The sequence below is a fragment of the Pyxicephalus adspersus genome, chromosome 9 (assembly GCF_032062135.1).
Source record: "Pyxicephalus adspersus chromosome 9, UCB_Pads_2.0, whole genome shotgun sequence".
Classification (NCBI taxonomy): domain Eukaryota; kingdom Metazoa; phylum Chordata; class Amphibia; order Anura; family Pyxicephalidae; genus Pyxicephalus; species Pyxicephalus adspersus.
In genome coordinates, this window is record NC_092866.1 from 27,311,176 (window position 1) to 27,324,020 (window position 12,845).

Sequence of the window (12,845 nt, forward strand, 5' to 3'; positions counted from 1 at the left end):
GTTAGTGAAAGGAGTATTGGAATTGCAGGACGAAAACCATGGAGGTAGGGTAGCGTGTGATTGTTAGCGGTGGGTTCTTATGCTTCGGTGTCTCCTGCGGTGTCTGTGCCATTAATCCTTAAAGTGGTTTGTGTTGGCCTGTTGCACTACCTTTGTAGTGAGATATTTAAGTATTTGAATGTGGAACGAATATCCCAAACAGTATGTAGCTCCTAACTGAATGTAATAAATCTAGCAGTGGTCTCAATGTGTGGCGCATTCTTAGCGTGCAGCTTGATACATCCGATAATAGTTCGATTTTAGCCCCCTCAAAGTCCACTGGACCTTTATTTCAGGATTTCTTCATTATTTGCTCATTTAGGATATAAAAGTGTACCCTGCATAATACATTTATGTTCCAGTTGCACTTTGGGGTCTATGGACTCTGTGTTCAACAGTTCAATCTCAGCAGTAGGTGAGTGGTTCAGTACTTGGTTTAGAAAGGTGGAGACAGTATCCTTCATGTCCACGTTGCCTGAGGCTTCTGGTATACTACGTAGGTGAGTAATATTCCTGCTGCTGCGATTTTCCAAATTATTGGTTTGCAGAATTAATGATGAAAGTGATGGCATAAATCAGAGTGCGATTGGTCTCAAGCACATATCATCATGCGTAGCTATCAAGCATGTATCATGTTGCAAGAGAAGTTTCCAATTGTGCATATTTCCCATCAGTAGAGGTGAGATGCTGTTGGAGTTGTTCTAGGTCATGCCGAAAGGCGGTTTCGATTTGGGTTGCTAAATCTTCCATCACCCTTGGTTGGTAGAGCTGCCAGGATAGTATAAAAATCATAGGGTAGCTGGGTGCCTGACTGAGAGGCAGAGCGGGGAGGAGAGAAGGCTGCAGGGTGGGCATTGTGTGGGCTGCTTGTATTGTGCAGCTGTATGCTGTGAGGGGACACCAGTTGTTTGCCATTTTTTGTTGTTTGTGTACCTCCGAAATGTGCAGAAGAATTCTTTCAGATATTTAATTCACAACATGGTGGACAGTTTTTAGCTGATAAGACATTGCACAAAATATTGTAATCAGTATGGTGGCCTTTTATAAAGGATGCTGTCATTATTATTATATAGTATTTATATTGTGCTGACATAATACACCGTGCTTTACGTGCTTTAGAGTCCATAGTCATGTCACTGAGTGTCCCTCAAAGGGGCTTCTACTGTGAAGATATTAATGTTTAGGCGGATGTAAGATTGGTTGAAACCGTAAGTGATATAATCTTCTTTGCAGTCTCTATAACTATGGAAGATTTGAAAATCAGACTAAGAATTATTTTCATGATGATTTTAGATGACTGGAGGAAAAAGAAATGTTTGGAGCCATATTTAATAGGCAAAAGGGACTGTTATAGGTATGTGCACATTGGTTATAAATGTTGGTGAATAACTTATTATCTAGGTGTGAGTTTAGCATACAGGTGGTGATTACAGGGTGGTAAATAGATGGTTATTATGGTGATATTATATAAATATAATTTTTTTGCACAATTGGTTAACGTGGTGTAACCACAAAGGGTTTTATTCAGTGAATTTGGGTAAAAGGCACTCACATTGTCAGGGGTGTTATATTAATTTACACCATATTTTGAATATGAATAGATTGTGTTACAATTTTTGGAGGTTTAAAGACATATCCCTTTATTGATAGAATTCAGTATATATTGGTATAGATACCAACTCTCTATATATTTTAGTTTGTGACGTACATTTGGGCTCCTCCTTTGTTCTCTGTATCCTGTTTGACCTTTGTCTGTCACATATGCCATATTGCTTCATTTCACTGGACCCAATGTCAGAATACTGCTGTGTATGAATATATGGAAATAAATACACTCGATGCGTTTGAATTTTTGTTTATTTATTTATACCCTTTTGAAAATGTTTGGATTAATATAGCTGAGTTTAAATCATCTTGTTAATGTAGGTCTTTGTATTTCCTGATGAAGTAAACTGATTTCCACGAAACGTGTAGAATACATGAATAACATCATCAAGAGGCCTATCATTACCAGCTGAAAAATCCCTAATAACATATTTGTTTTGTGTGATAACTTTACCTATATGTCTCTAGCTGAGGACCCTTTTTAAATTTAGTATTTAAGATTTATTTTTTCTGTTATTCTACCTAATAAATGAATAGTGCATTTTTTTATTTTCTTATTGTTGGCAGTCACTCCCTCCTGCCTGTTGTATGTCTCTGTTAACCCATCATTATGACGGACAGTCTTACTGACCATTAGTCATGAGCAAACATTTGTTTACCTTGAATAAATATATTTCAACTTTTCAGGTTAATTAAAAGATTGTCTTAAATGTGTGTATAATTAAAATAAAGGGTGTACCCCTTTAAAAAGTAAAAAAAGTAATTTGTGTTCACAAACATTTGTGCAAAAATCGCTTGACTCTGACCTCTATAACTGACTCTGCAAATAGGGGAATGTAAGAGACAGCAAGTTATGGACAGGTTAGTATAACTACTGTGAAAAGTAAAGTACTGTTAAATTGAGGGTACCTATTGTACTATACTATTAGCATAATTATATATTTTTCTTTCAAGGGATTTGTTTTTATTCATGGTTGTTTTGTTTTTTATACTCTTAATATAGAATAGAATACGGAGGCAAGATGATTTGGAAAATGGAGCTGCATGGTCCATCTCTTCAGAATCCTCTGATGATTCTTCAAGCCCTCAGCTGCCAAACAGTATTGTTCAAACTCCGAAAAACATTGTTCAACCAGCAGTTCAGGCTTTTCCTCTGGATATAGAGATAGCATTTTCTAAACAAGGGGAAATGTTCAATACAAAAGCTGATGGTTTTATCCAAAGAAAAGATGAGGACACAGTCAAAGAAAATATTGTGGCAACAACAGAATCTGTAGCTAGTGAGAATGCACCATACTCAAGGACATTAAGCCATATTAGTGAAGTCAGCTTTGATGCTTTGGTCTCAAATCTTCAGGAGCAAGATGGGTCTGAAATCATGTTGACATTGGACAGTGATGTTTCTGAAGTTTCTGCTGCTTTTTCACCTATATTTGAGGATAGTGAACAATCATCCCCTACCAAAGAATTAAAAAATGGCACATTACATTCCCCAAGAGGTAATAATGTAAAACATGACACTCATTGTGAGGTGCAGTCTTCTTTAAAGCTGGCACAAAAAGATTCTTCTGTTGATGAAATTAAGGTTTTGAAAGCTGACTCAGAGGAGCTATTGAATAATTGCCAGCAAAGTGCAATTCAGACTTCTTCTAATTGTTGTCTTTGTTTGAACATTGTTTGTGAGGAGACTCCAACAGAACAAGTAATACCCCCTGAAACTGTAAAGCTGAAAATTACAAACACTGGTTTGGAAGACGCTATCAGTTCTTTAATTTCAACTCTGGATGATTATCGAGGTCAATTCCCTGAGCTTGAAGCATTGGAGCAGCAAGTCAAACAGCTGGAAAGGATTCTTATGGTAAGATCTTTTATCATGATAATTTCTTTATTACATGAAAATGGCAAATAATGTTGGTAAACATGCAGCTTTTTTATAGGCATGAACTTTATGGTTAATATTCCCTACTTTCACACCTTTCATATTTTGGAATTCATACTTCTCACAAATGGTGCTACCAATGTCTGGGGTAGACAGTGAAAGTTCCCTCTACTGGTCTCACAACTCATTATCTTACAGCTCTTTCAGAGAGATGAAAATAGTTTATGTTCCACAGGCATGCTCTACCTAGTGTGCAGGCAACACTTTATCTCATCCCATTTAATGAATTCAGAAAAACCCTCAGTTTTGCACACTGGTAAAGCCTCAAATGTGAAACAAACCCCCTTCCTCCCATGCTGAGCTAGTGTTTTGTGTCTGTGCTTCTGCATGGACACAGTACAGGAGAAGCAGTCTTGTATTACCATACCTGAACTGCTTTGTAACTTGACTAAGTGTAAGTTTGATTTTAAGTTTGATTTAAAACATTATGTGAGATGGAAGATTTAAAAAGCAAGGGTCTGAGAAAGTCCTAGTCCAAGCAATCATAAACATTATCTGGGCCTGTGAACAGTAGGAGCAAAAGGCCTCTAAAAGGGCATTAGAGATTTAACTTAATGTGCAAATCATGTTACTGCAAGCCTCTCAAATCAGCATGAAGCTCATTTGGTCCTGATTTGTTAATTGTTGGAATATAATTGGTTAATATAATCTTTAAATAGTTTGTGGTACAGTTTTAAAAATGTTTTGTTTGTAACCAGAACAATTATTTAAGTCTTTGTCAGGTTTCAATAGACCTGTAATATGAGCAGTTAATATATCAGTTGAGAGGGCATAACCTTCAGGTCATATGCTTGGAGTATGTTGTTTAAATTGAGTAATATAAGCTACCGTCACAGACCCTGATCTTTTAGAATATAAAACTGCCTGTTGAACCTTTATCAATTATTGAAATATTTATTGCTTCCATAAGATCAATAGTAAAAGATTAAAGTTGTTATGAGCTCAGTGTTATTTTAGGAATATTTATCTGCATAAATATGGAAATTATATCCTCCATCAATACATATAGATAGATATTCAATAAAGAAGGTTCATGCACAAATAATAACTAGTCACTCAAACAGTTTAATTAAGAAAACAAGGTAAGACAAAGTACACAGCAATATTGTCAGATATTTAAACACAGGAACTTCAATCAATGATACATATATATATATCACATGGACATAGTTGTTAGTAGTAACCCCTTTAAGAATCTAGTAACTACTTAGTACAAAATACATCAAAACAATATAACAATAATAACATAGACATATACTGAACAATATAAGAATGCAATTCAGGAATGTGTTATAGCTACCTGTATAGATGTTGATGGGTACCCCAGGAGCCTGATTCCCTAAGAAGTCCACCACCCATTATTCCAGCTCCCCTTTTATATAGTTAAGTCTCATTAGGTAACATTGGGACTCCTTGTGTCACGGTCCCTTCCGTGACGGAAGTTTGAGGATCTGTCAGACAAGCTGCATGTGAGATTATCTGACAGCCTCTTTGTTTTTACTTGTTTCTGTGTTGTTGTTTGTAATGACCACTCCCCTTACATCAGGTGCAGCTGGTGGTCATTACCGCTCCTCCATTTAGTCTGGCCTCACACTTCATGCTGTGCAGTTGATATTCACTGCTGGATTGTGAATAGCTGGAGTGTTGAGCCATCCTGTGTTCCTGTTGATATCTGCTATAAGATAAGTTGCTTTACTTTTGGTGTTTTGTGTTATTTAGTTGTTTACTAGGCCTCAGGGAGACACTGTGTCCTTCATAGGGGAAGGAACCAGCAGTCTCAAGCCAGACACTACTGCCAGGGCTTTACAGGGCTAGTAGGGCCTAGGTTCCTGAGTATGAGCATTCCTACCATCAGGGGATGCTCATACGGTTAGGAGTTAGGGCCTGATTAGGGTGTCTGCAAGGGGTGACCATTCCCTTTTCCCTAGTCATTTGAGGCCTAGTAGTTAATACACCTTTCTGTTACCCTCCCCTCCCTGTTATACGTGACATTATCAACCGCCAAAACCGCTATTTTTTGTTTATGTTAGTGCAGCTATGGATCCTATATCTGCACTGGTCGCACAACTGCAGGGGTTGTCTTTGGAGGTAGCTGACCTCCGCACGGCCGTCTCTCACATACTGAGACCACAGGCAGCTGATTCTGACAGTAAGATTCAGGCCTGCCCTGAACCCAAGGTGGCGCTCCCTGACAGACTTGCTGGGGGAAGTGACAATTTTATTCAGTTCAGGGAGTCGTGCAAACTTTATTTTAAACTACGCCCACACTCTTCAGGGGACGAGAGTCAAAGAGTGGGTATTATCATTTCTTTGCTTAAAGGCGAAGCTCAGTCTTGGGCTTTTTCGCTGCCGACCGAATCTCTGTCCATCCGGTCGGTAGATAAATTTTTCAGAGCGCTTGCTCTTATTTATGATGACCCAGATCGGGTTTCCCTGGCAGAGACCAAGTTGCGTGGCTTGCAGCAGGGAAAACGTTCTGCAGAGACCTATTGCTCCGAATTTAGGAGATGGGCTACGGATACTGAGTGGAATGATCCTGCTCTCCGTAGCCAATTCTGTCATGGGCTATTTCAGAACCTGAAAGACGCATTGGCGTTTCACAAAAATCCTGGGTCATTGGAAGCGGCTATGTCCCTAGCTGTGCTTATGGATAGACGCCTGAGGGAGAGATCAAAGGTTCCTCCATCTCAGGACGTACAATTCTTTAAGATGGCGCCCTCCTCCGACACATTGGGTGGAGAGACGCTTGAGGTCATGTCTGGTGACGAACCAATGCAGTTAGGGGGAGCTACCTCTGGACCTGGGAGTAGGAACTTTGGGCATAAGAAGGGACTTTGTTTTTTCTGTGGAAAACAGGGGCATTTTGTCAATGTCTGTCCTTATGTTCAGCGCCAAGGTGAAAACAAAAAAAAAGGTGTGTGTTTAACTCTCATCTCTCACTGGGTGGTCTGTGTGGGGAATCAGAGAGTTTATTTTTGTCATTTACCGGTAGTACTCGATTTCTCCTGTCTGCTGAGGTGGCGCTAGACTCCAAAACAGTGAAAATTGAAGTGTTTATTGACAGCGGGGCAGGGGTTAACTTAATCGATGGACAGTTTGTCCGTATGCATGGGTTAACAACTAGTGCACTAGACAATAAGATCTCAGTGTTTGCAATTGATTCCGCCCCACTCACACAGAAGTGTTTGTCACAAATGGTGAAGGACATTCATTTAAAAGTGGGTGATTCTCATCAAGAATCCATCTCCTGCTTTGTATTGGAGGGTCTGCCTGCTCCATTGGTGCTAGGTTTACCATGGTTAAGTCAACATAATCCTACTATCGATTGGCAAGCAAGGCAGATTCTTGATTGTAGTGATTATTGCATAGACAACTGTCTTAACACTTCGCTTTCTGTTGTAACCACTAAGGTTGTACCTTCGTTTATTTCTGAGTTTGCTGATGTATTTTCAGAAAATGGAGACCAGGAGTTACCTCCACATCGGGAATATGATTGTCCCATCAACCTTATTCCCGGAGCTAAGCTGCCCAAGTCTCGGTTGTATAATCTTTCTGAACCCGAAAGAGCGGCTATGAGAGAATATATCGCTGAGAGTTTGGCTAAAGGTCATATTAGACCATCCAAATCTCCTGTAGCCGCCGGGTTTTTCTTTGTTAAGAAAAAGGATGGAACTCTTAGGCCATGTTTGGACTTCCGGGAGCTTAACCGTATTACTGTCCGTGACCCTTACCCCCTTCCTTCAGCAGTCTCAAGCCAGACACTACTGCCAGGGCTTTACAGGGCTAGTAGGGCCTAGGTTCCTGAGTATGAGCATTCCTACCATCAGGGGATGCTCATACGGTTAGGAGTTAGGGCCTGATTAGGGTGTCTGCAAGGGGTGACCATTCCATTTTCCCTAGTCATTTGAGGCCTAGTAGTTAATACACCTTTCTGTTACCCTCCCCTCCCTGTTATACGTGACACCTTGATTGGTTAGTGGGTGTGTTTGGTATGATGACCATCAGTTGGCACCCACCCCACTAGATTGGGATTGGTTAATGTCATTTGATGGACCTCCCAAGTAAATTTGATATAACAATTTCTTGCTGGAATCTAAATTTAGGGGTCAACAAGAGGTTCCCCTGGATTATCAACCCAACCCATCTGTTTGATTATGCATCCATTTTCTGCCAACTCCGGCTTGATGGATTAATTGCCCTTTGAAGGCCCTACTAGTGATCTGTTCTTTCACCTGTTTGATTGTGGTTCCTTGGCAAACCCAAACCCTCTATTGATATTTACTACCTCTTGTAATTCCTGTGAAGTCCTTGAATCAGAGACCCCCTAGGCAGGCCAGAGGCCAGTATAAAGATACAACAGGTTTTAATGTTGAAACGTCACATTCCTAGCCCTGCATTCCTGTATTGTTTCATGCTACTTGGATCCAGTCTATCTTTTGGAATATTATCTCCTCCAGGGTAATATATACATATATCCCACCACACACATATATATATATATATATATATATATACCCATATATACACACATACACATCTATTTACATATTCATAAACAATCGTTGGGTGCAACATCAGGTAAGCTTTAATGCTGTCCTCTTTAGTAATGGAGTTGTATATTTTGAATCGCCTTCTGGTGAAAAGATACAATGAAAAATAATATGGGCATTTTGTGTTTAGTGAATATTGGCAAACAAGGGTGATCTGACTACTTTTAAAAAAATTGTTTAGGGTAAAAATAATATTTTGTATGAGTAGTGTGATGTTAAGGAGATCATTAACTGCAGCCATCACAGAGAACAGTTTTTAAAATAAAAAAGTCATTTTATTTGGGTAAAAACAACCCAGTTGTCTTTAGCCGAAATTAAACTTAGGCAGCTTACATCAGCTTGTAATTGCTCAGAATTTGAGCGTTTTGGAGTCCTAAAGTCATGAACAGTTTAGTTTACAAATAGTTCAATAGTCCATAGTTCAATAAGCAGCCTTCAGAAAAGGAAAATACAGCTACTTACAGCACTCATTAACCACACTTGTTTGCAGCTTGCATGCTGCCAATACATATTAGAGATAGACCCCTCTGACAGCACACATGTGCTATATATAGCCCAGGCCTCCTGTGTGACTAGAGCCAAGTCCAGGTGTGTACCCAAGTTAAATTAAAAGGCCAACCCATTCTCTTCTCAGTGCCCAGAAACAAACTTAAAAACCGCAACCTTGAGTTGCTTTCTACTGTTTCTGGACTCATTTCCCAGTACACACTGTATTAGGAAGCCAATGTTCCAAAGGGGGAAACACACTTCCTGTCCAGGTCCCATCCCTGCAGTCCTGTACAGTAGACATGTATGTATATTTTCCACTTCACAAAAATTTGTGCCACATGGCAAATATACAGTATATCGCCGGCTTTAATTTGAAAAACTGTGAACAGAGTCACAAAATATAATAAGGTGGGGGGTTGGGGGTTGAAGCTATCAAGCAATCTTGTCAGACCTAATTTTTTTTTCTTTTTCTTTTTTTTTTATATGGAGGGAGTTCTATTTTTATCCAAAAACAAGCTTTATTAAGAGGAGAAAATATTAACAATCCCAGTTGTGCAAAATACAGCAAAGAAAACTTTGCTATTATAACTTCAAATTATAGAAATATATCTCAACTTTACAAACAGTCATGAAACAAATACATGAAAAAGAAAAGAGAAAAAAATGTACCAAATACCATGCAGGTCACTTCCTGTTTATATGGTATAAGTAGGTCAGGCGGATAAGTACCAGTTATGGCAGTATACTGATATAACATAACATTTTGATTAAGTTCATTGATAATGTAAAACATTAGCTCTGGTGGGGGGGGGGGGGGGGGTACTAATATATAGTCGATGGGGATGTTTGTGTGAATCTCATGTCAGAAAGGATAACAATCTATTTTATAATCCTTCAGCCTGATGGGGAATCATAGAGGTAGGACTGGATAATGTGTGTGTTTTGGAAATGTAGCCAGCAAGCCCATGTTGAGTAGAAATGGGTCATACCATCTTTGGATTGGTGGATAAGTTCTTCCATTTCTGCTATCTTATCTATCCTTTGAAACCATTCTCTTACTGGTGGTCTTTTTGGAGTTAGCCATTTTAATGGGATAACTAATTAGGCAGCATTAAACTTATGGAGAAGAAGACTTTTTTTATATATGTTGGGTTCAGCTTCGTTGTAATGGAGGAGGATCTGTGCAGGGGTTAATAGACCTGAATCTCCTTTGATTACAGGGATTGGTTCCTGTACCTCCTTCCAAAAGGACTGATTGGAAGGGCATTTCCATTAAATTTTTAGAAAAGAGCCCACATTGGCAGCACAATGCCAGCATGTTTTATCATACTGTCCGTATATCTTGTGTGTTAGTGGAACCAATGGGTACAAAATTTAAAATTGTTTTCCTGATAATTCACATTCTGAGAGCCTTTGACCATCAAGAGATTAGCATTTTCCAGTCCTGATCATAGAAGGTGATATTCAAGTCTTTTTCCCATTTAGATCGTATTTGTGACTGATTGTTTCCTGTGGGGGAGGTGGCTAATGTCTTGCAAATGGCTGATATGATATGTCGCAAAATAGTGTCAGAAAATTGCAAAGTTTTTTAAAATCAGTTAGTTGCTGGCAAAACTCAGGTTGATGGCTCGGAGCATCGAAGTAGTGTCCCGTCACGTAAGAGGTCCCCTCGAAAAATTGTTTGACTGTTAGGTGACATTCAGTGCCCCATTATTTCAGAAATCCCTTGGCTTGTCCTGGTATAGGCCATATTATGCCAAAACGGATAGGGGGGTCCTTGTATAGATGCTATTTTGTGGTGGCGACATACATAATCAAAATTTCCAGTGTTGACCCTATGGGCCTAAATTATCAATGAAATCGCTGGTCGCGCGTACTTTCGCGATTCCAGCGAGCCGGTTTCCCGCGGTCCGGAGTCGAGTGCGCTCCTACACTCGCCCCCTCACTGCCAGCCGGATTCCTGCCTTGATAATAATGAGCAATAGGGGTCGCAAATCTGCCAAATAAGGCGAATAAATTTCAGCTGCGCGATTAAGGAGGATCTGTTAAGCTGTCACTGGTGAGATCATAGAAATTAATTAGCGCACACCTGCTCTCTGTTCTGTGCGTATCTACAGTCCTTTACAGGTCAATTAGAATCTTTAATGTTTCATCTTCTTTTGGGTAAGTGATACTTTTTTAGGTTATATTGTACTAATTCACAAAATAATTAATTTATTGTTACATTTGTTGCACTGTTTTCATACTTTTTGGTTTGCTTTGCAACACTGCAAACTAATTGAGATCAAGCTGTATATATACTAGTAAGCACTTCATAATATGTCATCTCACAATTGTATGAATTGTAAAAAATTCTCACCAAGCATTTGTGATCTAATTAAAATATAATTGTAGTTTGGCTTGATAGAAATTAAATAATTGAAAAAAGAATTATTGTCAAAGGTGGTTTAAAAAAACATTTAGTGATTTCACTTGTGTATATATGTCAAAATACAATTAAATGCATATAAGTACATATGCATTTTCATTAATATTATTTAACTAGACTGGTTTGCGGGGGGCAAGTGCTTGGATGTTATGCATTGATGTGACTTTGTAATCCTCATTATTGTTAGTTTCATCTGTTGCTGCAATGTTTTTGTGCCTGGTAATATGATCCTTTAGATAGGTACACCAGTAAACAGATCTTCTAATAGTTAAAAAAATAAAAAGTTGAGTTGGGGAGGATTTAATGTTAAAAGTATTTTCTATATATATATTTGTGTATATTGCTATATATATATGTATATTTATATCCTACAATAATTATAAATAAATATATATATAAATATAATATATATATATATATACACACACATATACATAGGAAGCAAACAAAAGAACGTGTGTGTGCTTGTGACTTTTGTGGGAAAATCTGGTCCGATGGCTTCGCGCGCGGTCAGTCGCAAGATAGTCGCGGGATTTACCCGCGAGCGGCTTCTCCGATCAGGCGTCGGAAGCTTTTATATAGGCGCCTATGTAGAGGAGTTGAACTCGGTTAACCCTTGCATAACAGAAAAGAAATGAGTGATTTTAAAATATGCTTTTCTTTTAGCGCACATACATCTTTTAAACATTTGAACAGCACAGAGGCTCAGAGTATTATGTGTGCCATTAGAAAGAGTGATTTTTTAGGGGAACAGTGACTTTTAATGCAAGCTCGCCAGTGTAAAGCTGCCGGAGATGCGCGTCTCCGGCCGCAAGCTCATTCAGTTGCTGAATTGCGCGGTGGCTTACGATTTCGGATCGTGAATACGAATGCGCAAGCGAGCTTCCGATTTTGCTTGATGAATCAGCCTCCCCGAGCGGATGGTCCTTTAAATCACAGTGTAATTTAACAATCAGTCCAAGGAAGAGAACGTAGTATGGTTTGTGAGAATGCTACCTCAATGCTAACCCAGTCTTTCATGTAAATATGTACATTACAGTCCACCATTCTTGAAAGATGACAGGCCCAGTAAAATTTGCGTATATTGCTTACAATGCCTACATATTGTTTTGGCACTGCTAGTAAACAAAAAGCAATTTCCAGAGTTTTTCTTCCCCATAAAAAGGATCTAAACAGTGATAGCATAGTTGTAAAATATGGTTCTGGTAAACAGATTGCGATCGTTTGTAGTAGATATAGTACACAAGGGGTAAAGTTTTAGGATCGCCACTCTCCCAAACCAAGAGAAAACAGTTTTATCTCACTTGTGAAGATCACAGGCAATTCAGTGAATCAACAGGTCAAACTTGAGCTGGTATAAATCGGAAATACTTGGGGTAAGTTGAATTTCCAAATATGTGATCTATTTTCCACTAAAAGGAATAAAACCTTTCTTATTCTTTGATAGTGTAAGTGGGTGGTGTTATGTTAAGGGCTGAAGATTTTCCTTATATAATTTAGAAGTGTGATATGTTCCGGAAATGATTTAGAATCGACAGAAGTGCTGGAATGGTTAATTGTGGATAAGACAAAAGAAGAAGGATCTTCTTGCATGTGCAAAGGCTGTTAGTTTGTATTCTTTGTTTACCATTTTAAGGCCTGAAATAGACTGTTAAGAACAAATTCTCTCAAGTAAGGGCTCCAGGGACAGCACAAATATCAAGGGTGACAATGGACACCCCTGTCTTGTACCATACTGTATAAGGAAAGAGTCTAACAGATGGACATTAACCCATACTCTAGCTATCTGGTGAGA

At 38.8% G+C, this 12,845-nt stretch overlaps 1 protein-coding gene across 6 annotated transcripts in view; it reads left to right on the forward strand.

Annotated features, from left to right (window-relative positions):
* Positions 1-12,845, forward strand: part of RIPOR1 (RHO family interacting cell polarization regulator 1) — a 299,897-nt gene that overhangs the window by 189,350 nt on the left and 97,702 nt on the right. For all 6 annotated transcript variants that reach the window (XM_072422972.1, XM_072422974.1, XM_072422976.1 and 3 more), the window contains one exon: positions 2,648-3,502. In XM_072422972.1, the coding sequence (XP_072279073.1) occupies positions 2,648-3,502 (855 nt within the window). The remainder of the gene's footprint in view (positions 1-2,647; positions 3,503-12,845) is intronic.